This window comes from Sturnira hondurensis, unplaced genomic scaffold (genome assembly GCF_014824575.4).
Source record: "Sturnira hondurensis isolate 20B ecotype Veracruz unplaced genomic scaffold, ASM1482457v3 Scaffold0020237, whole genome shotgun sequence".
NCBI classification, from domain to species: Eukaryota; Metazoa; Chordata; class Mammalia; order Chiroptera; family Phyllostomidae; genus Sturnira; species Sturnira hondurensis.
The window spans coordinates 1,142,785-1,166,579 of record NW_028092868.1 but is presented as its reverse complement, the minus strand read 5'-3'; the positions used below and the strand labels follow the sequence as shown (position 1 = coordinate 1,166,579).

General features: G+C 40.7%; 1 protein-coding gene and 1 non-coding gene across 2 annotated transcripts; both read left to right on the top strand.

Moving 5' to 3' along the window:
- Nucleotides 1–387: 387 nt before the first annotated feature.
- On the top strand, nucleotides 388–22,967 carry DDX21 (DExD-box helicase 21). The gene is made up of 15 exons (XM_037029141.1): nucleotides 388–558; nucleotides 2,752–3,201; nucleotides 4,755–4,830; nucleotides 5,887–6,065; nucleotides 7,395–7,512; nucleotides 9,129–9,314; nucleotides 10,198–10,343; nucleotides 11,219–11,368; nucleotides 11,813–11,974; nucleotides 13,176–13,295; nucleotides 14,343–14,416; nucleotides 16,238–16,397; nucleotides 17,208–17,342; nucleotides 19,749–19,793; nucleotides 20,410–22,967. Exons 1-15 carry the CDS (start codon nucleotides 469–471, stop codon nucleotides 20,686–20,688), a joined length of 2,370 nt encoding a protein of 789 aa, XP_036885036.1. The 5' UTR covers nucleotides 388–468; the 3' UTR covers nucleotides 20,689–22,967.
- On the top strand, nucleotides 19,463–19,618 carry LOC118975460 (small nucleolar RNA SNORA57). The gene has a single exon (XR_005064062.1). It is a non-coding gene; the product is annotated as a small nucleolar RNA SNORA57 (small nucleolar RNA).
- Nucleotides 22,968–23,795: the final 828 nt, after the last annotated feature.

Genomic DNA, 23,795 nt, shown 5'->3' with positions numbered 1-23,795 from the left:
CAGGTACCAGTTCGTGGCCTGTTAGGAACCGAGCCACACAGCAGGAAGTGAGCGGTGGGCTAGCGAGCGAACCAGTTCCTGGTGCCAAAAAGGTTGGGGACTGCTGATCTAAAGCATCGAAAAGGCGCCACTAAATGGCAACTACAAGTCTGTATTTATCAGGCCAGGCGGAGGAAGAATCTGGCCAGTGTTTGAATACAAAGCCAACCTTTGTGTTTCCTTCCAATTTTAGCCTACTGCACATACGCGCTAGTTCAAGGGCCGAGGAGTCCATTCACGAAACCCAGGTACCGTGAATCCCTGGTGGTTACGAACTACCACGTGTGGCTCCGCCTCCCTAGCGCTTTCTTTTTCCGGGGGAACTGCTGTGCTACGGGAAGTGACGAAGGCTGGGTGGACCAAAGGGTTAGGGCTCTCTTTCTCTCCACGCGGTGGTCGAGATCGGCAGGCCTACACATCTTGTGCTGAATGATGCCAGGGAAACTCCTTAGTGACACGGATTTAGAATCAGTCGCAGCCATAGGAAAAATGGAGACACCGCGAAAACAAAATGAGAAGGTACCCCCGAAGGCGGAGGGACTTGGGGCGAGGCAAGACGGGGAAGCCGGGGCGCTGAGAGGCGCAGGGCCCGGCGTGGGATTTCGTGGAGCGCGGTGCGGGCCCGGCTTTTCCGGAGACCCGCGTGGGTCTCGGCCAAAAGGGCGTCTGGGGTAGTGTCCTCCGCGGACGGTGAGCGTCCCCCCGCGCTCCGGGAGCCCCCAAGGTAGGGCTGGGAGAGAGCGGAACGGAAGGGAGCACCAGGTGTCCCACGTGGTCCCGGAGTCTGGGTGTCCCGCAGCAGGTGCACAGAGTTGGATGTTCACGGTTAGGCCCCACGTTCTGGCTCAAGCTCAGACCTAACTCCCGGCGGGTCGCGTGCGCGGAGACTTTTAAGTCCAGGTAGGTAGGGACTGACGCTTTAGACTAGACTACACACGTGCGCGGTGTAAGCAGTGACATTTTGATCCCATTAAGAGAGGTATCGTTTTCCGGTAAGCAGCACTTAGAAAATTAAGTAATTCAGTTCTTCTTAATGTTTATTGACCAGATTACCCATCGAAATGTAAAGCTCTGTTGTGGTGCTAACTGGACACCATGTTTTGGGGATAGCCCAGCAGAGTGCAGTAGTCTCTTCACCTTGACAGCTGTCTGCCCCCTTGCTGTTGCTTTAAATAGTGATTTCACTGTTTGACTGAGTCCGTTCTGAGATAAGGTCGGTGGGAACAAAAATTGCCTCCGAACTTGTGTTGTATATGACTTGTCTTGCTGTTTCTGGGTCTTTTTTGATGGGAAGTTTTACAACTGCAGTATTTTGGCCTTGTGGGAAGTGGGGGAACCACAGACTTGCTTCACGGGTGGGACAACATTTCACTGGCTTTACCTGCTCTGTATCAGTGAACTTGTCCAGTTGTGAGGTGCTCAAATTAGGAGGGGCATGACTAAATTCCATTATATTACAAAGGAGACCACCGGGATGGGAAATCCACTTTTGTTTGGTGGAACCACGTGATGAGAGCTGAAGTCCTGCTGGGGGGAAGGGAGACCAGGTATACTTTTCAGGTGTCTGAAAGTCGGTCACGTGAGAGAGATTACCCCCATTCATGAGTTAAGAGCAGAGGCCAGGCTTGAGGTTTTAGGAAGGCAGATACAGCTCAATGTAATAGTCTTTGTACCTCTGGCATTGTGTTGGGGCTCTGTCAGGAGGTTTTAACAGGTACACCACCTAATTGTTTTCAGTAATATTAAGTAATTAAGCTTTCAGTAATATGAAAAGTTGGAAGTCAAGACATTTCTGGTAGGAATCATAGTCTGCTTTGGTTTTTGAGGTTTCACTTATTCCATGGCCTTGTAACTTGTGCTTCCCCTTTTCCCCTTCTTTAAATTAGATTCATCTTTTTAAAAGATTTTATTTATTTATTTTCAAAGATGGGGAAGGGAGGGAGAAAGAGAAGGAGAGAAACATTGATGTGGGAGAGATACATTGATCAGTTGCCTCTTGCACACCCCCAGCTGGCGACTTGGCCAGCAACCCAAGCATGTGCCTGACTGGGAATTGAAGTGGAGGCCTTTTGGTTCTCAGGCCAGTGCTCAATCCACTGGGCCACACCAACCAGGGCAGATTCATCTTTTTTATATGTGCATTGATAGATTGTGAGGTTTTTACAGCTTTTTGGTACGGGAAATGTCTCTAAATTCATTTGCACTTGTGAGATGGTCAAGACAGATACTGTGAATCCTTGTTTTCCCTAGGAATTCTAGGGAAGAAAAGTCTGCCTAACATCTTCCATCTGTGGACGTACATGGCCTTGTTTCTCTTACCAGAATTAAACTGTACTTGATCACTTGCTATAGTGTATTTAGTTTAGAGCCTGTGGGAGCATCATCCCATGAGTCACCTCAAATCCTTTGTGAAAATTTAATTTTTACTTATTTGACCAACATGAATTGAGTGGTTACTAAGAGGCATTCTCTTCTAAGCTAATGGAATTATTGACCTATTGATATTATCTCCATATAGCTAAGAAATAGTACTAAGAAGCATGTTGTTTGATGTTTGCCTTATTGCTGGGTGAAAGTACAAATGTTGAAAAATGCCCCGAAATTGTGTTCTTCATAATTGTGTGATTTGGAAGTAATCTAGAATTGATGTGTTATACAAATTTATCAGATGCTTTGTTCATTGTTTATGTTTCCTTTATTGATTTTTTTTAGAAAGGTAAAAAAGAGAAGCCAAAATCTAACAAGACTGAAAAGGCAGCAGAAGAAATGGAAGAAGCTATTTCCCCAAAGGTTAAAAAGGTTAAAAAGAAAGCAGGGCCTTCTGAGGTTGACATGAATTCTCCCAAATCCAAAAAGGAAAAAATTAAAGAGGAGCCATCTCAAGATGAAGTGATTTCTCCTAAAATCAAAAGTGTAAAAAAACCCAAAGAGCCCGTGGAAAAGAAAGATATTTCTTCTAAAACCAAAAAAGTTAAGAAAAATGAGGAGCCTTCTGAAGAAGAATTAGGTGCTCCTAAACCCAAAAAGATGAAGAAAGAAAAAGAAATGAATGGAGAAATTGGGGAGAAAAGCTCCAAACTAAAGAATGGATTCTCTTTTTCTGGACCTGACTCTAACTCCAATGAAGCTGCCAGTGAAGAAAGTAACAGTGAGTTGGAACAGGTAAGGTTTATCTATGTAGAATGTACTTCTGATCATAGTCAAGATCACTAGAAGGGTTTTCAGTTTTGAGGGAGAGGAGAAGAATGGGGGGAGGTATAGAGAATAAGAAGCATAATTGGTTGGCACAGAATAGACATGGGGAAGTTAGGAATAGTATAGGAAACAGAAGCCAAAGAACTGATACGCACAGCCCCTGGACATGAACTAAGGTGGGTGTGATGCTCAAAGGGGTGCTGCGGGTGGAAAGGGGATAAAAGGGAGGAAAAAGCTGGGAATTGCAAGTCAGAAATCAACAGGAAGGATTTAGTCATGCAAATAGGCCCTAGCTTCCCTCTGAGGGGTAATCACAGTTAAGTAGGACCACTAAGTCTCTTTGTTTAGGCCATTTACTAACTTGACTTGAACGGGATGATTAAATAAATGTGCCCACTTGGAAGCTAATTCTGGCAGTTTTCAAAAACACAGCAAAGAAAAACCCTGATTCTAATAAACAATTTTCTGTTTGATGTAGATCTTGATCAACATTTAAGAATTTTTTGATTATAAAATAATATTTTGTGATTCAGAGAATTTAGGAAATTTAGAAATTTATTTTTAAAAAGTCCCCCCCAAAAATTAAAATTAAAGAAGGCTCCCTAAAATTTATGCACTTAGTAACTTGGTGAATATTAAACATTTTCAGGTGCAGGCATAACCTACTAAATTTCGGTACTTCCTTGCTGTACTTTTTGTATGTGGAACTTTCTTTGTCAGGTTAGGATTGTACTGTATACAATCTTGTATCCTGACTTTTCCATTTTTATATAAGCATTTCCCACACTAATTTTTTTCTGTAAATTCTCACCTGAGGCCATGTTTGTTTATTAATTTTAGAGAGAGGAAGGAGGGGGAGAGAGAGAAATACTAATGTGAGAGAGAAACAGCAGTTGGTTGCTCCCATAGGTGCCCTGCCAGGGATCGAACCTACAGCCTTTGGTGCATGGGATGACACTCCAACCTGTTGAACTACCCAGCCAGGGCTCCCCCATTTCTAGAAAATATTTAATTTATTTTAATTATTTTATTTATTATTGTTAAATAAAAATATTAAATCTTAATGGTTACATTATACATTACATACATGTCTAGAGATTCACATGATTATTTCTTTGTTGGGCATTCAGATTTTTTACTAACAAGTGATGTCACTGTTTGCTCCGTGTTTCCCGTGGATGTGCATGAGCAATGTCGCTATGGAAAAGGGCTAATGACCTTGCAGCAGTGCATCCGTTTGGAATGGCAGTGGGATAGTCTTAGTTGAGACTGCGTCCGCCTTCACTAACCATATATTGTGTATGTGTAGTGTATATTTGCTACAGTTTTTTCTTTTAGGGTTTTATAGATTATTTCCTTTTTTAGAGCTTGATTTACCTACCAAGAATTTTATGTCTTTTGGTTGATTGACAAGAGGTATTTTAGAATATGTTCTTTACTTTACTTTTTCAGAAGTCTTCTATGTATTAATCAATAGGGGTAAACTTACTGATTTCTTCCTGTGGCCCTTTACTTGACAGGAAATACCTGTGGAACAAAAAGAAGGTGCTTTCTCTAATTTCCCCATATCTGAAGAGACCATTAAACTTCTCAAAGGTAATATTCTTAGAAATATTGTGTAAATTTAGACATGTTATTTAGAAGCACTCTGCTGGGGTTTTTTTGGTTTTTGTTTTTTTTTTTTAGATTTTATTTATTTACTTTTAGAGAGGGGAAGGGAGGGAGACAGAGGGAAGGAAACATCAATGTGCACTTGCCTCTCATGAGCCCCCTACTGGGCACCTGACCTGCAACCCAGGCACGTGCCCTGACTGGGAATTAATTGAACTGGAGACCCTTTGGTTCGCAGGCCAGCATTCAATCCACTGAGCCATACCAGCCAGAGCTCTGCTGTTTTTGAGATGAACTAGGATACATGTTTGTTTTTTAAGATTTTTAAAAACTTTATTTTTCATTACAATTTAGTCCTTTTATAACCCCTCCCCTCTTTTAAGATTCTATTTATTTTAGAGAGGGGAAGGGAAGGAGAGGGAGAGAAACATCAATGTGTGGTTGCCTCTTGTGCACCCCCTACTGGGGACCTGGCCACAACCTAGGCATGTGCCCTGACTGGGAATCAAACCAGTGACCCTTTGGTTCTCAGGCCCATGCTAAATCCACTGAGCTACACCAGCCAGGGGCCATTAGTTGATTCTTGTATGTGCCCTAATGGGATCAAACCCACAGCCCTGGTGTATCAAGACAACACTCTAACCAACTAGCTACCTGGCCAGGGCTCTTCTACCTCTTAAGGTATCTCTAGGTTAATCATACCAGCCTGGCTTAGAATTCATCTTAGTGTACCTGTGAATGAGCTAGGTGGTCATAGGTGCTCAGCTCGGTGTTTTCTGAAACAGATGTGGCACAGTTTGGACTTTGCCTAAAAGTACCTGGTATTCAGGCTTATACTGACCTGTGAGTGAGATTTCATGACAAGGGACTTAATCTCTTAAGATAGTAAATACTTCAGTTTGTGCTTTAAAATTTGTTGATATTTTTTAGTCAAGTTGATTCTTCACTACCAGAAGATATTTGAACCTGACTTTGTAATGTTGATCAGAGGGTAGAATATCCCCTCCATTATGGCTGATAATACGGTTAATTTGTTTACAGCCCGTGGGGTGACCTTCCTGTTTCCTATACAAGCAAAGACATTTCACCATGTGTATAGTGGAAAAGATTTAATTGCACAAGCGCGGACAGGAACTGGGAAGACATTCTCCTTTGCCATCCCTTTGATTGAGAAGCTTCTGAGAGAATTGCAAGACCGGAAGAGGGGCCGTGCTCCTCAGGTAACTCTTCGCTTTAATGCAGACCTCAGGGGCTCCAAATCTACACAAGAAAAAACATCTCTTGGGTATTTACAAACCCTAGTGTTCTTGATTGGGTTCTCCTTAAAGCCTTTTTGAGTATTGAAAGTGTTGGCTGCTAATCCTATATATTTAAACATTGTAATCCATTCCCTGATTGTGGTCCCCTGTATTATTTATCAATGCTCATCAAGTTCCTTTTAAACTATTAAGTGTCCCTAGGGCTCACATGTTTGATCAAGTGTCTTTTTTGCTTTTTTGCCATTTTTGCTTTTAGTAGAGATGTGTGAATAGAAGGAGAGGCCAAGCCTCCTTCCCTCACTGAAGTGCATGTTACCACGTTGGCTGGGGGTTCTTGTACCTAAATCCCTGGCTCCACCTCACCTGTTTACCGCTTTGTGTGCCTGTGCCCCGCCTCATTAGTTTATTTGTGCACTGCTATTAGCAACTACAGCAGTAAATGAACCATTCTGGCACCTACTGGATAATCAGTCAATGCTTGCTGGGTGAACGTATTAGGTTGTTCCCCTTAAATCGTATTGGTGTCACGTTGTTACTCTACCGGAGGATCTGTAGTGGTTTTGTGTAGTGTGCCCTGTTGGTCGAACTCAGGTTCTTCCAGGGTTCGAATCGCCTCATCGTGCTGGCCCTGTCTTCCTTGTCTGACTCCCATTCTACTTCAGTTGCTCTGTGGCGTAGAGGTTCAGACCACAGGTTTGGGGCCTGTCTCTGAATCCGGACTTGGCCTCTTCTTAGCCTTTGGTTTTAGAAATCTTTTGTGTGTTATTTATTAGAGGTGTCATAGTGCAATTATATGATACAATTGTAAGTATTATAGATTAATAACTTGTGAGAATTAAATAAAAATAATGCATATTAAGCATTTAGTAGAACCTGAGAACACTGTAAAAGCACAAGTATTAGCTAATGTTATCGGCAGTATTACCCCTTGCTCAAGCTGTTCCTTCCCTGGCGTGCTGCTCTTTAAGCGCTCCCTTAAGCGCTAGCAGTGCCATGAAACTGCCCGGTTCCTTCAGCGCACTCCGTGCAGCCCTCCTGGAGCACCGTGCTTTGGTTACCTGCTTTTCTTCTGAGTGGTAATCTTTTCTTCTGTGTAGGTTTGTCGGGGACTGCATTTTATGATCCTTCTACTTCCACAGCATATCACAAAGCACATACGAGGTGTTTTGAAGCTACTTGTTAGGATGAGGGGGACCTTCTGGTGAATTCCAAATGTGTTAAGAAACAAATACTGCATAGTGCTATGAATTCAGTTTAGTTTTAGTTTTTTTGTTGTTTGTTTGTTTTCAGGTGCTGGTTCTTGCACCCACAAGGGAATTGGCAAATCAAGTAAGCAAAGACTTCAGTGACATCACAAAAAAGTTGGCAGTGGCTTGTTTTTATGGCGGAACTCCCTACGGAGGTCAAAGTAAGTAAGTCTAAAAGTGAGGGAAGGAAGGTTCCATTTGTCGTTGGATGCCCTGGCTGGCTCTAACCTTGACATCCGGCTTTTCCTGGTCTAGTCATTCTGGTGGTTTTCTTTGTAATTTTTTTTTTAAAGATGGTCAGTAACATGGTACTGCATGATGCTGTGTCAGACCGTTTATTCGTAGGAGTTTTGTGGTATCTATGTTTACCTAAAGGTTGCAAAGGTATCTCACTGGACTCAAAGGCCCTTGAAACTAGAAAGTCAGAATTCAAGGTTACTCTTTTTAATTTGTCCAGGACCTTGGGTCTCTGCCCCTTCCTTCCTTCCTTCCTTCCTTCCTTCCTTCCTTCCTCTCAGCCCAAGGGCCACATGTTGCAACCTTAGCTGTGGTATTGAATTACTTCCCAGTTCAACACCTTAAAGCTTTATATGCAGAGCAGATATATAATTCAGGAAGTGATTCAAGGAATAAGAAAAAAGTCTTAGCATTGGCACACAATTCTTAGTTCTTTTCAGCTTTGGTGGAATGAACGTAGGCTTTGGCATCAGAAAGACCTGAGTTTGAATCTACGCCGCTCACAGAGTAGTTGTGGGATTTCAAGGTCAAGTTGCTTGATTTTTCTGTTCTTTGGTTTGTTCATGTCTAAAATAGCATTGCTAAGCTCACCCTGCCGTGCTGCAGCAAGGCCTGAATTGGGCAGTGTGTGCAGAGTGCCCTGCATCCCTGTGCTGCAGCAGCAGCTGCATAAAAAGCTGCATTGTTGCCATCTCATCCCAGTTATATTGAACCCTTTTCCCCCCAAATGTCTCTATATCTTCTCTTTTTTAAAAAATAATTTATTTATCTTTAGAGGGGAAGGAAAGAGAGGGAGAGAAATAGCAATGTATGGTTGCCTCTTGTGTGTACCCTGCTGGGAACTAGCCTGCAACCCAGGCATGTGCCCTGGTTGGGAATCGAACCACGATCGTGTGGTTCGCAGGCTTGCACTCAATCCACTGAGCTACACCAGCCAGGGCTCTATATCTTCTTAAAATACTTGCCCTTCTAGCTTGTCTCATCCTCCCTAAATTTCAACCTCATAAAAAGTTTCTTTTGCTTTAAGATTCTTAACCTGACTGGTGTGGCTCCGTGGATTGAGCACCCGCCTGTGAACTGAGAGGTCACCGGTTCGATTCCCAGTCAGGGAACATGCCTGGGTTGTGGGCCCAGTCCCCAATGGGGGACGTGCAAGAAGCAACTAATCAATATATCACACATTGATGTTTCTCTCCCTCTCTCATTACCTCCATTACCCTCTCTCTAAAATTAAATAAATAAAATCTTAACAAAAAAGCTTCTTACTCTCACTTTGTGAGACCTTGATATTTCTACAAGCTAAGGAAGTCATTTCATTCTTGCTAATACCATATCCACTGGTACATATGTCACATAATACACTGGACTGTCACTTAGATGTTTTTTCTAATAGATTATGGAGTATCTTGGTATCTTTCTCTTCAGTGCATAGTATATCATCTTGTGGTTAGTAAATATTTAGAATAAAAATTATTAATTGGTACCCCCGCCTATAAAGAACTTAACAACCTGGCATATCTTGTCATTGTGTTCTTTATAGTTGACCGTATGCGGAATGGGATTGACATCCTGGTGGGGACACCAGGTCGTATCAAAGACCACTTGCAGAATGGCAAGCTAGATCTCACCAAACTCAAGCATGTTGTCTTGGATGAAGTTGACCAGATGTTGGATATGGGGTTTGCTGATCAAGTGGAAGAGATTTTAAGTGTGGCGTATAAGAAAGGTAAACTCCCAAGTTCAAGGAATTGATAAAAGGGATCAGAAGGGTTGATGATTAAGTAGCTATTTTAAAAGTTAAATGAAGCTTTCAGAAATTGGGAAGTGACTTATTTTACTCAGGAAAACTTGAATTAAAAATAAATCATGATTTGTCACAAATGTGGGAAATGTGAGAGTAAAGAGGCAGATTTCGTATCTACCAGTTTGGTGTACTCGACTTTCATATATTTCTTCCTGACTTTGTGCTACTGTGTGTAAGTGTGTGTGTGTGTGCATTAACATAGCCTTACTGAACATATTAAAACTTGGCGTAATAGTCCATGAAGTAGTTGTGCCAGGATTTAATTCCACCCATCTATTTTAATTTTTAGGTAATATAAATAATTCTGCTTACAGGCAGAGGCATTTTTGTGCAGATAGCTTTCTTTCATACCACAGTTAATTTAGCATTAGTTCTTTAGGATAGATTTCCAGAAGTGAAATTCCTGAGTTGAAATATAGGAATAATTCATGCTCCTCAATATATACATTGTCAAGTTGCTCTCTAAAAGGGTTCTACCAGCTTATACTGCCATTGGAAATATATGAGAATGCAATGAATTGGTGTTTTCCAGTTGGTGGGATTTTCCAGTTGGTTCGTAAAGGCCACTGGTCAGAAAACAAAGTAAGTTCAGAGTGCTTTTGCTATTTTAAGGGTCCTTTACATAAATTACTTAGGCAGTATTTCTTTGCCTGTAGGGAACCTGTTTTTCATTTTTGTGTCTTCAATGCCTGGCTTGGCCTAGTGGTTGCTGTAGAGTATTAATGGACCCAGGAAGAATCGGGTGAAGTGGAATAATCTGTAGGTTTGTTTGGGTTATTCATACTAACTTTTTTTCCCCCAAAAGATTCAGAAGACAATCCCCAAACACTGCTCTTTTCTGCAACTTGCCCTCATTGGGTATTTAATGTTGCTAAGAAATATATGAAATCTACATATGAACAGGTGGACCTGATTGGTAAAAAGACTCAGAAAGCCGCAATAACTGTGGAGGTAAATGATTTATTTGGTTGCTGGAATTAGTAATAAATTGTGTATCTTTTTTTTCTTGATAGTTCTAAGACTAGCAAATTTCTGTGTAAATACTAGATCCATGTGAAAAGCCAAGTAAAGATATATTTGTTTGATTTCTATATGATATCTGTGTTTTCTAAATTTTACCATCTTTTACCCTGATTTCAGAATCCTTTGAGACCTAAATCTGTCTGCATTATCTAAACAGAGATTACCCCCAGACATTAAACACTAGAGAGCGGTGGAAAAATCTGGTGCTTTGTGTTGAAGCTGTTTTTCGTCTTAGAGTTTGGTACCTACACAAATTCATTGCACCCACGGAATAGACATGTACAGTAACCGACTACTGATTGCATTTGTAAACAAATCCTCACCTGAGGATTTGCTTACTGATTTGAGAGAGAGTGCAAGAAAGCATCAGTGCAAGAGGGAAACATCGATCAGTTGCCTCCTGTGTGCACCCGGGCAGGCATTGAACCCGCAGCCTTTTTGGTGCATAGGACAATGCTCCAACCAACTCAGCCGCCCAGCCAGGGCCGGATTGCGTTTTCAAAGGATGGAAGGACAAAACATACAGAAACTTTTCTCTTGTCAGCTATTTGCTTTCCTGTAGGACTCTGAATGATATTTCTTTTCCTACATTTTCATGATTAGGTCAGAAAATAAAGAAGTCACATGCTCTTTGGAGAAAAGGAAAAGGCTCTCTGCTTTCATGGTTTAGTTTTTTCTCTAAACAGTGAGTCTGCTCTAGGCCAAGTTAAACAACTGCTTCCAGTACCATTAGTGGTGAGCAAGTAATGTCAGGTTCCAGCTGAGCTTCGTGAAATTGATCTTCTTCTTGCCTCTTCTTTAAGCATCTGGCCGTCAAGTGCCACTGGACTCAGAGAGCAGCAGTTATTGGGGACGTGATCCGAGTGTACAGTGGTTTTCACGGGCGCACCATTGTCTTCTGTGAGACCAAGAAAGATGCCCAGGAGTTGTCTCAGAATGTCTCCATAAGGCAGGTGGGTCCTTCCTCTCCCTTTCCTTTAGGGAGGGAGAATCTACTTATGGATTTATTTATTTAGTTTTTGTTGTTTTTTTTTGTTTTGAGAGAGAGGAACACCCATTTGTTGTTCCACTTATTTATGCATTTATTGTTTACTCTTGTATGTGCCCTGACTACGTGTTGAACCCGCAACCTTGGCGTATTGGGACAACACTCTATCCAGCCAGGGCCAGATTTGATCACCCTTATCTGGTGTTCTGTGTCCCATTAGTATAGTTGATTTAATAACCAAGGATTGGAACTAGTTTGGAGGCTTGTCCATGAAAGGCACATGTTTTCTTTCCCCTTTGTATTATTTTCAGAAGTATCACCAAAATATGAGTGTCTTCTACAGGTCTCATTGGTGAAGTACCCTTATTGCTGGATCTGGTATTCTTAAGCTAGTTTATTTCTTTGGCAGGATGCCCAGTCATTACATGGAGACATTCCACAGAAGCAAAGGGAAATCACCCTGAAAGGTTTTAGAAATGGTGATTTTGGGGTTTTGGTTGCAACCAATGTTGCTGCACGAGGGTTAGACATCCCTGAGGTTGACCTGGTTATACAAAGTTCTCCACCGAAGGTAAGTGTTTTATGTTTTGTTGTTTCTTTTGGGTACTAAGCCAAAATGGAAGTTATATTGTTTACTTTCATGTGATTAATAATAGCTGTTTCTTGAGTGCTAGGGATGGTTTTAAAATTGACTGTGAGGCCGTCCCCTCAGAACTGGCAGTTGAGTGCAAGTGTGGTCACTGGTCAGAGGCTGGAACAATAATTTCTGGCTAAAGGGTGAGTCCTGGAAGGCTTCGTGGAAGTAGTGCAGTTTTGAACTGGACTTTGAACATGGGTATGACTTAGATGGGGCGGAGGTGGGAGGGATAAACTTAGGAGCTAGAGGCGGAGAAGGGAGAAAGGCCTATAGTTAACAGCCTTCGTGGTTGAAGCTGCCAGGGTTTGTGGGGGGCAGGAACCTCTCGGGGAGGGCCCTCAGACGTAGTCCATGTGGTGTGCCCAGTGCTTGTCACATGAGATCCGGTCTGCAAGAGCCTGTCTATATCACTTCAAGTGTGAAGATCCCATAACCTCCCCATAATTGGCAAATCTGGTAGGATTAAATGTGTACAATGATGGAAAAATGCCTGGTACCTGTGAAATCTTCAGTTCTTATAAAGGAAGTCCCATGTGTGGCATAGACGTTGTTTAAGTGAGCCTGCATGCCTATCTGTCCAATACGGTAGCCACAGCCAGGTGTAGCTGCTGAACACTTGAAATGCAGCTCGTCTGAAATGGTATGTGCTCTAAATGCAGAGCACATGTTGGAATGTCTTTTATTTTAAACTTTCTGTTATACACACTGGATTTTGAAAACATGAGAAAAGAATGCAAAATACCTCATTTGATAACTTGTTTGAAATAGGTAACATCAAAGTGACAAAACTGCTAGGTACGTTGAGTTAAATAAAACAATAAAATTAACCTAACCTTTATTTTAGTTTTATTTTACTTTTTGGTGCGGTTACAGAAAATTGCATATTGAAATGACGTGTGATGGTTGTGTTGGACAGCTCTGTTTTTAGACGATGCTTTGTGCAGATCTGCCCACAGGCTAGGGGCCCCACTGATTGAGGGGTTTTGAAAAATTGTCACAATACCTTCATGTAAATTGAAATGCTAGAGAAGTTTTCCCCTCACACCCCGGCATGTTACCACCTCTCTTGCCTCTGTGTGGACTGCTCGGGTCTTTGCCTCTTTCTGTTCGTGTCGCTTCTATTTTACTTCAATAGGATGTGGAGTCCTACATTCATCGTTCTGGGCGAACGGGCAGAGCGGGAAGGACGGGGGTTTGCATCTGCTTCTATCAGCACAAGGAAGAGTATCAGTTGGCACAAGTGGAGCAAAAAGCGGTAAAACTGTTTTCTTAGCCTCATTCAGCAAATGAGCTCTAAGTCAGCCTTTGGTTTCTTCATTCAGTTTTTTTTTTACTTGAAATTAGTTTCATTTCCAGGGTGTGACCGTGACCGAAAGCTTGTTTTTAGACACGTTTTATATATTGTCCTGTAATGTAAAGCCCATTTTGAAATAATTTTGCATTTGAAAGCAGTGCTTTTGTTTTCATATCTACAATTATAAGAGTTGTTTTATATGAAAAAAATATTTTTCCCATATAAAAATATATATTCAGTTGGCCTTTCTAAACTGTTAGAAAGGCAGTTTTCAGACAATGATAACATGAACACATCAGATATACATGCATAGATGAGAGAGTTACAGGAATTCTTCTGTAAGGAAATTTGTACGGTAGGTACTGCCTCCTCCAGGAGCGGGGTGGTTTGTCTCCCTCCTTCTCCTTGAGGGACTGCATGTGGTGACCACGTACAAAGACTAGACTAGGAGTGGCGGGCAGGAGAGACATGACATTGCAGAAAGTGGACAGATGCTGCCTGGCCAGGGGATCATCAGTGAGAAGCATGTACCCCGATAGGAAGTAACGTGGTGGCTCTCACCTCGAGCCGTCTTCCCCAAGACCCATGACCCTAGTCTGAGCGTGTGAAAATATCAGAGAGCCAAATGGAGGGACGGTCTACAAAGTACCTGGTCAGGGCTCCTTAAAATTGCCAGGTCATAAAAAAGCAAGGAAAGACAGACTGCTGCAGGTCAGAGGAGACTAAGGAGACATGATCAATCATGGACGGAATGTAGTACCCTGGATTGGATATAGTACAGTACAACTGGTTTCTTAGTGTGACAAATGTGCCACAGTCCTAACGGTAAGGACACTTGCTGCACGGTATATAGGAACTCTCTGTGAATCTAAAACTGTTCTCAATAAAAAGTTTATCTTAGAAATAAATGTATAACAACTATGATTGGAAAATATAAAAAATTACCAATCTCAGTAGAAATAGTTAATGGCCACGTTGTACATTAAACTGTGGTTCATTTTCTTGTAGGGAATTAAATTTAAACGAATAGGCGTTCCTTCTGCAACAGAGATAATAAAGGCTTCCAGCAAAGATGCCATCAGGTATGTTCCTGCCACTGTTGCGGTCTGTTTTAGCACTTGCTCTTGTTACTGCATGTCTTTGCACGGTAATGAGGTTGGGCCTTTTAAAACAAATTTTCTTTATTCATTTAAAAAAAGTATTCATTTTTAGAAAGAGGGGAAAGGAGGGAGAAAGAGTGGGAGAAACATCGATTGGTTGCCTCTCACATGCCCCCAACTGGAGACATGGCTAGCAACCCATGATTCCTCACCTGGAATCCACCAGCAACCTTTAGGCCTGCAGGTCGGCACTCAGTCCACTGAGCCATACTACTAGCCAGGGCATTATTCATTATTTTTAACAATTTATAACCCTCTCGTTGTTAAAACTCTCCAATGGTGCTGAAACAAAATTATGCAAAGTAGAAATCCTTGTTTCTACTTATCCCTGCCTAATCCTGTTATTCACTAGTAGAAATTACTATTTAATAGTTCAGTTTGCCCTGGCGGGTGTGGCTCAAGTGGTTGGAGCATTGTCCCGTAACTGAAGGGCAAGGGCACATTCGTAGGTTATGGGCTAAATCCCTGATCCGATCGCAGGCTCGGGCAAACTTCAGTCAGTGGTTTTCGTTTTGATGTTTCTCTATCTCTCTTCCTCTCCTTTCTTCTCTCTCTAAAAAGCAATGAGAAAAATGTCCTCTGGTGAGGAAGTTTGGTTTGTCTTAGGCAGTTTAAGGAACTGTATCTTATGTATGGTATAGGTGCTTCCCATCTGGAGACTAATTAGATTGGAACAGATTATATTCTAAATCTTCATTAATCCAGTCTCTCACCTGGGAGGAATGAGTTATTTTAGTTATAGTAAATATCTAGATAGGATTAGATTAACAGTGTCATTGGGGGCAAGGAAAGTTATTGTGTGGGATTGTCCTATGAAGTGAAGGATATTTAACTGTTTATTTAGCATCCTGGCTGTTCAGTGTATATTCCTGGGGGTGAGTGGGATTGGCATGAAAGCGGTTTTGTTTTCCGGGTGTCTCTTGCTTGGGACCAGAGCGTTTTCCATAATTGCTTACAAATGTGTGACATACTTATTTTAAAAATCAACAGGGGGAGTTCATATTAAAAAGAAGTGGTGGATATTAGCATATTCATAACTTGGGAAAGTTATCATTGGAAAGACTGTAAATGAAAAGACTTCTAACTCAGCATTTTTCAAGTTTATTTTAGCATGATTTTCTTTAAGCATCCTGCAAACAGGGTTTCCTGTGACAGACACCTCATAAGGAAATTTGGGGTTAGATGGCTGGGAAGGAGAAAAGAGATAAGGATGCTGGTGGTGCTATGTGAAAGATGGCAAATATATAGTCTCATAAAGGCCTGTATCATTTTTAACAGTTTGGGAGTCTTTTTTTTTCTTTTATTTTAGAATGTAAATACCTGTAGTATCTTCTGAATCTAAAAGTAACATATGCTTATTATAAAATATATTATTTATTAACATCAGGTTTAATAGTATGGCATTTCATTGTATCTTTTTCATGGTTTCTTTAGTTTATATTGATACACGTTTTAAAATTGTTTATACTTTTTTTCTGTAACACTGATTAACATCTTAATATCTTATTGCCTTAGGATAAAACTTTTGGGGGTTGGTAGTTAGAATTATTTAGATATACTCAAAGAAATAGATTTGTTACTACAGAAATGTGATGCTTGTATAACTGCACTGAAAAGATGTGTTAAACATACAGAAGATTTTGTTCAAAAGTTACTGATTTATCTTGAGATGTTGTTGTCTTGAAAATGAAATCTGTCTACTTCTCCCTTCTGCTAACAAATATATTCTCAATCAAACCGTAGGCTTTTGGACTCTGTTCCTCCCACTGCTATTAGTCACTTCAAGCAGTCAGCTGAGAAACTGATAGAGGAGAAGGGAGCCGTGGAAGCCCTGGCGGCGGCGCTGGCTCATATCTCAGGTGCCACGTCCGTAGACCAGCGCTCCTTGATCAACTCAGAGGCGGTAAGAGTCCCTATCAAATTTTGATGCTTGGCCCTGGCCAGGTAGCTCAGTTGGTTAGAGTATCGTCCCAAAACACCAAGATTGTAGGTTCAGTCCCTGGTCAGGGCACATAGGAGAATCAGCCAATGAAAGCATAAATAAGGAGAACAACAAATCAATGTTTCTCTCTCCAATCTATGCATAAACAAATGCATAGAGACATAGAGTGGATGAGTGGTCACCAGTGTACCAGTAAAAGGGGCGGGCAGTGGCAGTGACTGCTGATGGGCATAGGGGTTGTAGTCAGGGCGATGGAGTGTCCTGGGATTTTAGTGGTATTGATGGTTGCAAATTTTGTGAACATACTGAAAACCCCTGAATGGTACACTTTAAAATGGTGAATTCTGTGGTTATGTGAATTATGTCTCAATTTTTTAAATTTTAAAATATATGCACACATACAAATATATATAATTCATTCAACCAGAATACCTAGAAAGTTTAGAAGGTGTGTGCTTTTTAAAAATTTTTTGAGATGATAGATTCACATGTTGTTGTGAGGGATGATGTAGTGCAATCGCCGTACACTTTGCCCAGTTTCCCCCCATGGAAACAGTTTATGAAACTAGAATTCATAGCAGGATTATGGACCTTGGCACAATCCACCAGTCTCGTTCAGAATTCTTCAGTTTTGTACTTATTTGTGTGGATGTGTGCAGTGGTATATCCTTTTAGGGAGAACTTTTCCAGAGATATTTTAGAAACACGAGGGCAGGTATTTATAAATTGTTTGTTTTTGAGACTTCAGTTTTGTTGCCCTTTCTTCCATAGGGCTTTGTGACCATGATCTTGAAGTGCTCAATTGAAATGCCAAACATTAGTTATGCTTGGAAAGAACTGAAAGAGCAACTGGGTGAGGAGATTGATTCCAAAGTGAAGGGGATGGTCTTTCTCAAAGGAAAGCAGGTAAGGGAGCCTGGGACCTATTTTGTGGTTCTTTAGGTTTATGCGGGTAATACAACACTGTACAGTAGTTTCTCCCTGGTCTAGGGGGATGCTGCACTTTCTGTTTTCTCTGGGTAGTGTCATCCATGACTCAGTTCCACTTAGTCATTGATAACTACCCCATCCATGTCTCCAGCCTGAACCATCTGCATCCAGTGCTGGACTTGAAGATGCAGCTGCTTCCCTGACATCTCCACTACGATGGGGTTTATTAAGCAACTTAAAACAAGCATTCAGTATTGAGTTCACAGTCTTTAATTCAAACTCATGTTTTAAAATCTTGCCTTCCAAAACTGGTGTTCTTTCTTCTGAGTCCTGTTCTCTGTTAATGGCCTGACCAGCACAGTAATGCCAAGTGCGCCGTGCTTTCCCTCATCCCAAGTGCTTGCTGCACCCACTGTGTATGAGACCTCTTTCCTGGCCATACAGCAGAGATGTGGGCATCTTTATCTGTACTGCAGAGGTCTTAGGGCATACCTTCATTCTGATGAATTTTACTGGCTGTGCTTGCTGGCTGAGAGTCTTAAGAACATGGTAAGAACCGTGTCTTAAGAACACCCTGGCTGGTGTGGCTCAGTGGATTCAGTGTGGGCCTGTGAACCAGAGGATCGAGGTTCAATTCCCGGTCAGGGCATATGCCTGGGTTGCAGGCCAGTTCCCAGCAGGGGATGTACGAGAGGCGACCATACATTGGTGTTTCTCTCCCTCTCTCCTTCCCTTCCCCTCTAAAGATTAAAAAAAAAAAAAAGAACATGGTAACCTATTCAAAGGCAAAGACTGTTGAGGTATCTCTATACCCCAGTGAGTCCTGGCATTGACTACTTAGTAAGCAGGTAAATGAAGATTCCTACTGATGACAAAATGTATCAGTACCTGTTACTGCCTGTGGTTATAATTGGGTAAACTGGTGGATGGAAGGGGTGTTCCTCATAAAATAAGATAACCAGTAGAGAGAGGGGGGTGCCTGTGTCAGTTGCAGGGGTAGTTTGAATATAGTATTTGTAGAGACCAAAAGACAGAAGGACCTCTTTAGTTGGAGATGAAATCTCTGCTTATTATCAAAGATAGTGTCCTCTATTTAATTTTTTAGAAAACTTTTTCATAGGAGGATGAATTATGAAAAGCTAGAAAATGAAGCCCTTTTTGTGTGTGTGTGGGGGGGTGTTGGTTTTTTTGCCTTTAGTGTGACCAGTTGTCACTTTTTTTGATGAAAGGCAGTGTATTTTAATGGTTAAAGATCATAGATTTTGGAGGTATACTGTCCAGAATTGTAAAACCTACTCTATCATCTTTGGGGCTTTAGACCAGTTGGTTGCCCTCTCCAATCCTCTGTTTCATCAGCCATAAATGCAGCTAATAGTTACTTTAAGATGAGCACAGTGTGATAGCCGAGAATGATCTCTAGTCAGTTCTAAATCATTTTTTGAGTTCTTTTGTTTTATATCTTTAGCTTTTTGTTATTATCCTTTGGGGAGGTACAACATGATGGCCTTGGTCTAAAGTTTACCTAAAATTAGCCCTGGCTGGTGTAGCTCAGTGGATTGAGTGCAGCCTGCTAACCAAAGGGTCGCCAGTTCAATCCCCAGTCAGGGCACATGCCTGGGTTGCGGGCTAGGTCCCCAGTATGGGGCGTGAGAGGCAACCACACACTGGTGTTTCTCTCCCTCTCTTTTTTCTCCTCTTTTTCCCCTCTCTCTAAAAATGAATAAATAAAATCTTTAAAAAATAATAATAAAGTTTGCCTAAAATTAATGGGGTATTTTTTGACTTAATAATGGCAAATTTATTACTTTCCATGGGTTCATTTCTAGAATGGACACTTATAAGAAAAAAGTCTAGTATACTTCTAATCCTATACATTTAATTTTTTTAATACATTTAAAATTTCTTTCTTGGTTACGTAATATTTGTTTCTTTCACAGTTTTCGATTCCATTATTTAGTAATAAGAAATATGAAAAGTTAATGAAAGAGAACAAAAAACAAAATGAAATACACAAGCATTTGAGTAAATTGTCAATGACAAAAAATAGAGACCATTTACAAGCAGCATTTGGTTGATATTAAAATATCAATGTGAACCTTCCTCTTCTTGGCGGGGGTCAGGCATCAGGTGTGCGGTCCGGATCCCCGTAATGTACGGAGGGAGAGGGAAAGGGCTCCATCCCCCTCGGCGTCATGTCTTCGGTGCCAATGGTTTCCAGTCCGCCGGTTCTATCCTCAAGCACCGGGACAGGGGTAAAAAAAATATCAATGTGAAATGTATTTTTTTTTAAACATACTATCTGGTCATTTAGAGTGTCATTTAACGTGCATTTTATAATTCTAGTCAAAGGCGGGGTTGACTTGTATTTGTTTTGATTTCTAGGGCGTTTGCTTTGATGTCCGTGCCGCTGCAGTAACAGAAATACAGGTATTCTTTCTCTTGGAGTTGGAAGTTAACACGTCTAGGTTGTAGAATCTTCATTATTGAAAATACAGAATAGTAGAAAGGGAAACAGCAGCTCTAGTTCCTTTAGACTAAAAGACAGTTACAAAGTTTAGTATTTTTTTCTCCTAATGTTTTACTCAGATATTTTTTCTGTTTTTCTTTCTATAGAGTAGTCAACCATATCCAGCCTTTCACCCACTCCCATATATGTAGGTTATAAGGGTTTTACATAAACAGTTTTAATGTCTGTGTTTTTAATTCAGCACTGCTGTGAGAAATATGTTTGTATGTGGTATATTTATGTTTCACCAGCTGGCAGCTTTGGGTGCCCTATAGTAATTGAATTGCATAAATGATACTGTGAGGATGACACAGTAAGTGGGTACTTCTTACAGTGAAACCCATTTTTCCACACTTCAGTGGCTCTGGCTTTTGGGCCATGAGGGTAACTACTTTTGACCAGTGACTTTTTAAGCACTGAGGTTATCAGTCTGGTTTTTCTCTTTGAGAAAGGGCAAAAATGTCTTTCTCCTGCCTTTTTAAACCAAATTCAATGAAAAAAAATCAAAGTGGTAAAAACAAAATCATCTCTCAACAGGAAAAATGGCATGATTCACGACGCTGGCAACTCTCTGTGGCCACGGAGCAACCGGAGCTGGAAGGACCACGGGAGGGGTACCAAAACTTCAGGGGTCAGCGAGGTCACAGGGGGCAGCGGGAAGGAAACCGAAACTTCAGGGGACAGCGGGAAGGCAGTAGAAACTTCCGAGGACAACGATCAGGAGGTGGCAGGCAGCGATCAGGAGGTGGCGGCAGGAATAACAGATCCCAAAACAAAGGCCAGAAACGGAGTTTCAGTAAAGCATTTGGTCAGTAATTGAAGTAGGAAATTTATATGGCAAAACAGAACTATGTTTGGCTCCATGGACCCGAGCCTTTTTTGCACACAAAGTTAAAAGCACATTGTGTTTCCTACCTGACCAAGCGTCCAGGCCCATCTCTTCCAGAGACAAGCTTCTTCCAAGTTATTTCATCTGATGATTGTCATAACTTTATTGCTACCTTTGTATCAGGTTTTCCTTTTGAAAAGGTATATGAATTCATTAAGTTTTTATTCTAGTGCATTTTCTTACGGATTATAAGATAAAGTTAAGCTTGTATCTGCTTATACTTTTAAGTTGACCTGTCTTGATACTTAAAAGTATCTCTTAATAGTGTTCTCCCCTGCATACCTATGGGAAATGCCACAGTCTCTGGAGAAGCGCTCTGTCTGTAATTGGCCTTCCTCACGTGGGCCTATAACATGTCTTCTGAGAATTAATACTGAGCAATGTTTTGAAGCAAGATCTTAAACTTATCTTGGATGTAATAAAGCTTATGCCAGCATGTGCTCTAGATTTGGAGGATGGTGATGCATTTGATAGGACACATTATGTGGATTAGCCATTGTTCTGTGTGTGCATTTTGATACATTTTTAGCTTCTGAATAGATGGTGATTTGTGCTTCAGTGAATTCACAGGTTTTATACATCTGCATATCTCTCTCTATATATAACAGTATTTTAATAGAAAGCAAGTATATTTAAGGGATTCCAAATGTATAGGATACCCCCATAACTTTCTTTGTACTAATAGGCTGGGTAAGTGGGGCTTGGTGATAACATATACCACTTCCAATTGGAAGAAACATTATTTGCCAGGAAGGATTAAGGGAGTTTGGGGGCAGAGATTTGCATTGCTGAAGAGTCCAAAAAAAAAAAAAAAACCAACTGAAAATACTTTCCATATGTGAGAAGGAAGTATCTGTTGAGAGCAAAGGGAAGAACAGGCGAAAGGTGCATGATAAAGGATTCTTTTAATGGTGAAAACTTACTGGTCATTAATGTTTCCGGATGTTAACATCTAACAGGCAAGCTAAAATTTAGGTGAAATGATCTCATTTAAGTTTCTCAAAGGCTTAGTTCCTGTATCCACAGTGTAGGAATTTCTATTAGACTGTTATTCCATTGGGAGGTTTTGGCTACTTAGGAAACTTTTCTTTAAAAACAAAAAATTAAAAAAAAAAACATAACAAGACGTGTGGTTATTTTAAGCTGTTGTTTTGAGGGTACTAAAGAATTTGATACAGCCTCTGGCCAGATAGGTCTCTTGAGTTCTCAAATACTTCTCTGGAAACTTTCTGCATTGTCTAGGAGCTTAAGAGTGCCGTTGTCTTTCGCCTTAATTTCTAGAAATTCTGTACTTGGAATCTCAGGGAATAAACTATGTTGGGGGAAGTTAAACTACATGGCCGGTCTTGTTTTTATTTAATTAACTGAAATCTCCCTGGAACCCAGTTTCTCTCACTAGGTCGAGTCTTTATCTCTAACTGCCTTTTTCTCAATCACTTTGCAGTAAGGTGCTCAGATAGCCAACTCCACTATCTTTCCTGTCTTTGAATCCTGACTGGTATTTCTCTGTTCTCGGAAATTCTCTTGGTTTTTATTCCTTGATCCACTTGTCAATGTTACCACTTTTCTTCCTGTTCCTCAGTCCTTCCTATCAAGCCACAGGCATTTAGGGGAAGGTGTTGGGTGCCAGAGAACTAACTCATGTGCCTTGTAGATTATAATCTGTTAGATTCTGGTTTTGCTCCAGTACTGAGCATACTTTCATAACCACCAAAACATTTCAGTTTGGATACAAATGGGTACCTTGTGAAGCACGTAAAAAGACCTAATACCTGTCCTTCATTAAAACCTTTATGTAGATTAGCCTAAAGAAACATAATCAGGCCTAAATCAAAAGTAAAGGGAAGATTATTGGATATTTCCCTTTATGTAACTTAATTTTAAGGAAAGCATATTTATGGCTATTTCAATAAATGAACCTAAAGTTTCTTGGGTCCCAGAATTCAAAGCATATTTATAAATGTATAATTCACCTACTTCTTGGTTGAAATGGGCTAGTTGGGCTAGCCTGGGGAATGCTATCATTTTTACTATATTCTATAGAGAAAATATTTTCAAATTGATGATCTTTTAAAATATAACCCATTTTTACATCGAATTTATCTGTACAGTGGTTTCTTTAAAATTGTACATAAAATGTGTTTACTATAAAATTGACTTAATGTATAAAATACTGCTTTCTGCTATAATAAAAGTATTAGTACTTGCTATGTTTTTGGTGACTTTTCATAAAATTGAAAATAGTTTGAAATTTTTATTTTTAGTAATGGGTGGTTCTGGCTGGGTAGCTCAGTTGGTTGGACCATTGTCCCAACATGCCAAGGTTGTGGGTTTGATTACTGGAACAGGGCACATACAAGAATAAACCAGCCCTGGCTGGTGTAGCTCAGTGGATTGAGCACGGGTCTGTGAACCAAAGGATCAAGGTTCGATTCCCAGTCAGGGCACATGCCTGGGTTGCAGGCCAGTTCCCAGCAGGGAATGCACAAGAGGCAACCATACATTGATATTACTCTCCCTCTCCCTTCCCCTCTAAAAATAAATAAAATCTTTTTTAAAAAAGGATGAACCAGTAATGCATAAATAGGTGGGTCAACAAATCAATGTTTATCTAAAATCAATAAAATTTTAAAAAGTAACATAATGGGTGTGAAAGTTTAAGTACTGGAAAAAAAACTAATAGTCAACACATAGTTAACATTTTTGTGAGCATCTCTTCAGGAGTTCATTTACAAAATTGGAATCATTCATTCAGTTTTGGGAATTGCTTTTTCCCTCAACATGTTGTGCACCCTTTTCTGTAAGTATTGGTACAACATTTTGATGACTACATGATATTGTTATGGAACAGACCCAAGGTGGATATACAATATACTATTATCTAAAGGACCCCTGACTAGGTTCACTATGCCCACCACTAGAGGAAAAACATCGCTCAATGCCAGAGATTTGTGAAAAGGAAAGGAACTATTTAAAAACTATACAGAGTTAGAGTAGTGGCTTAATATCTTCATTAAAATACTTATAAAGTCCT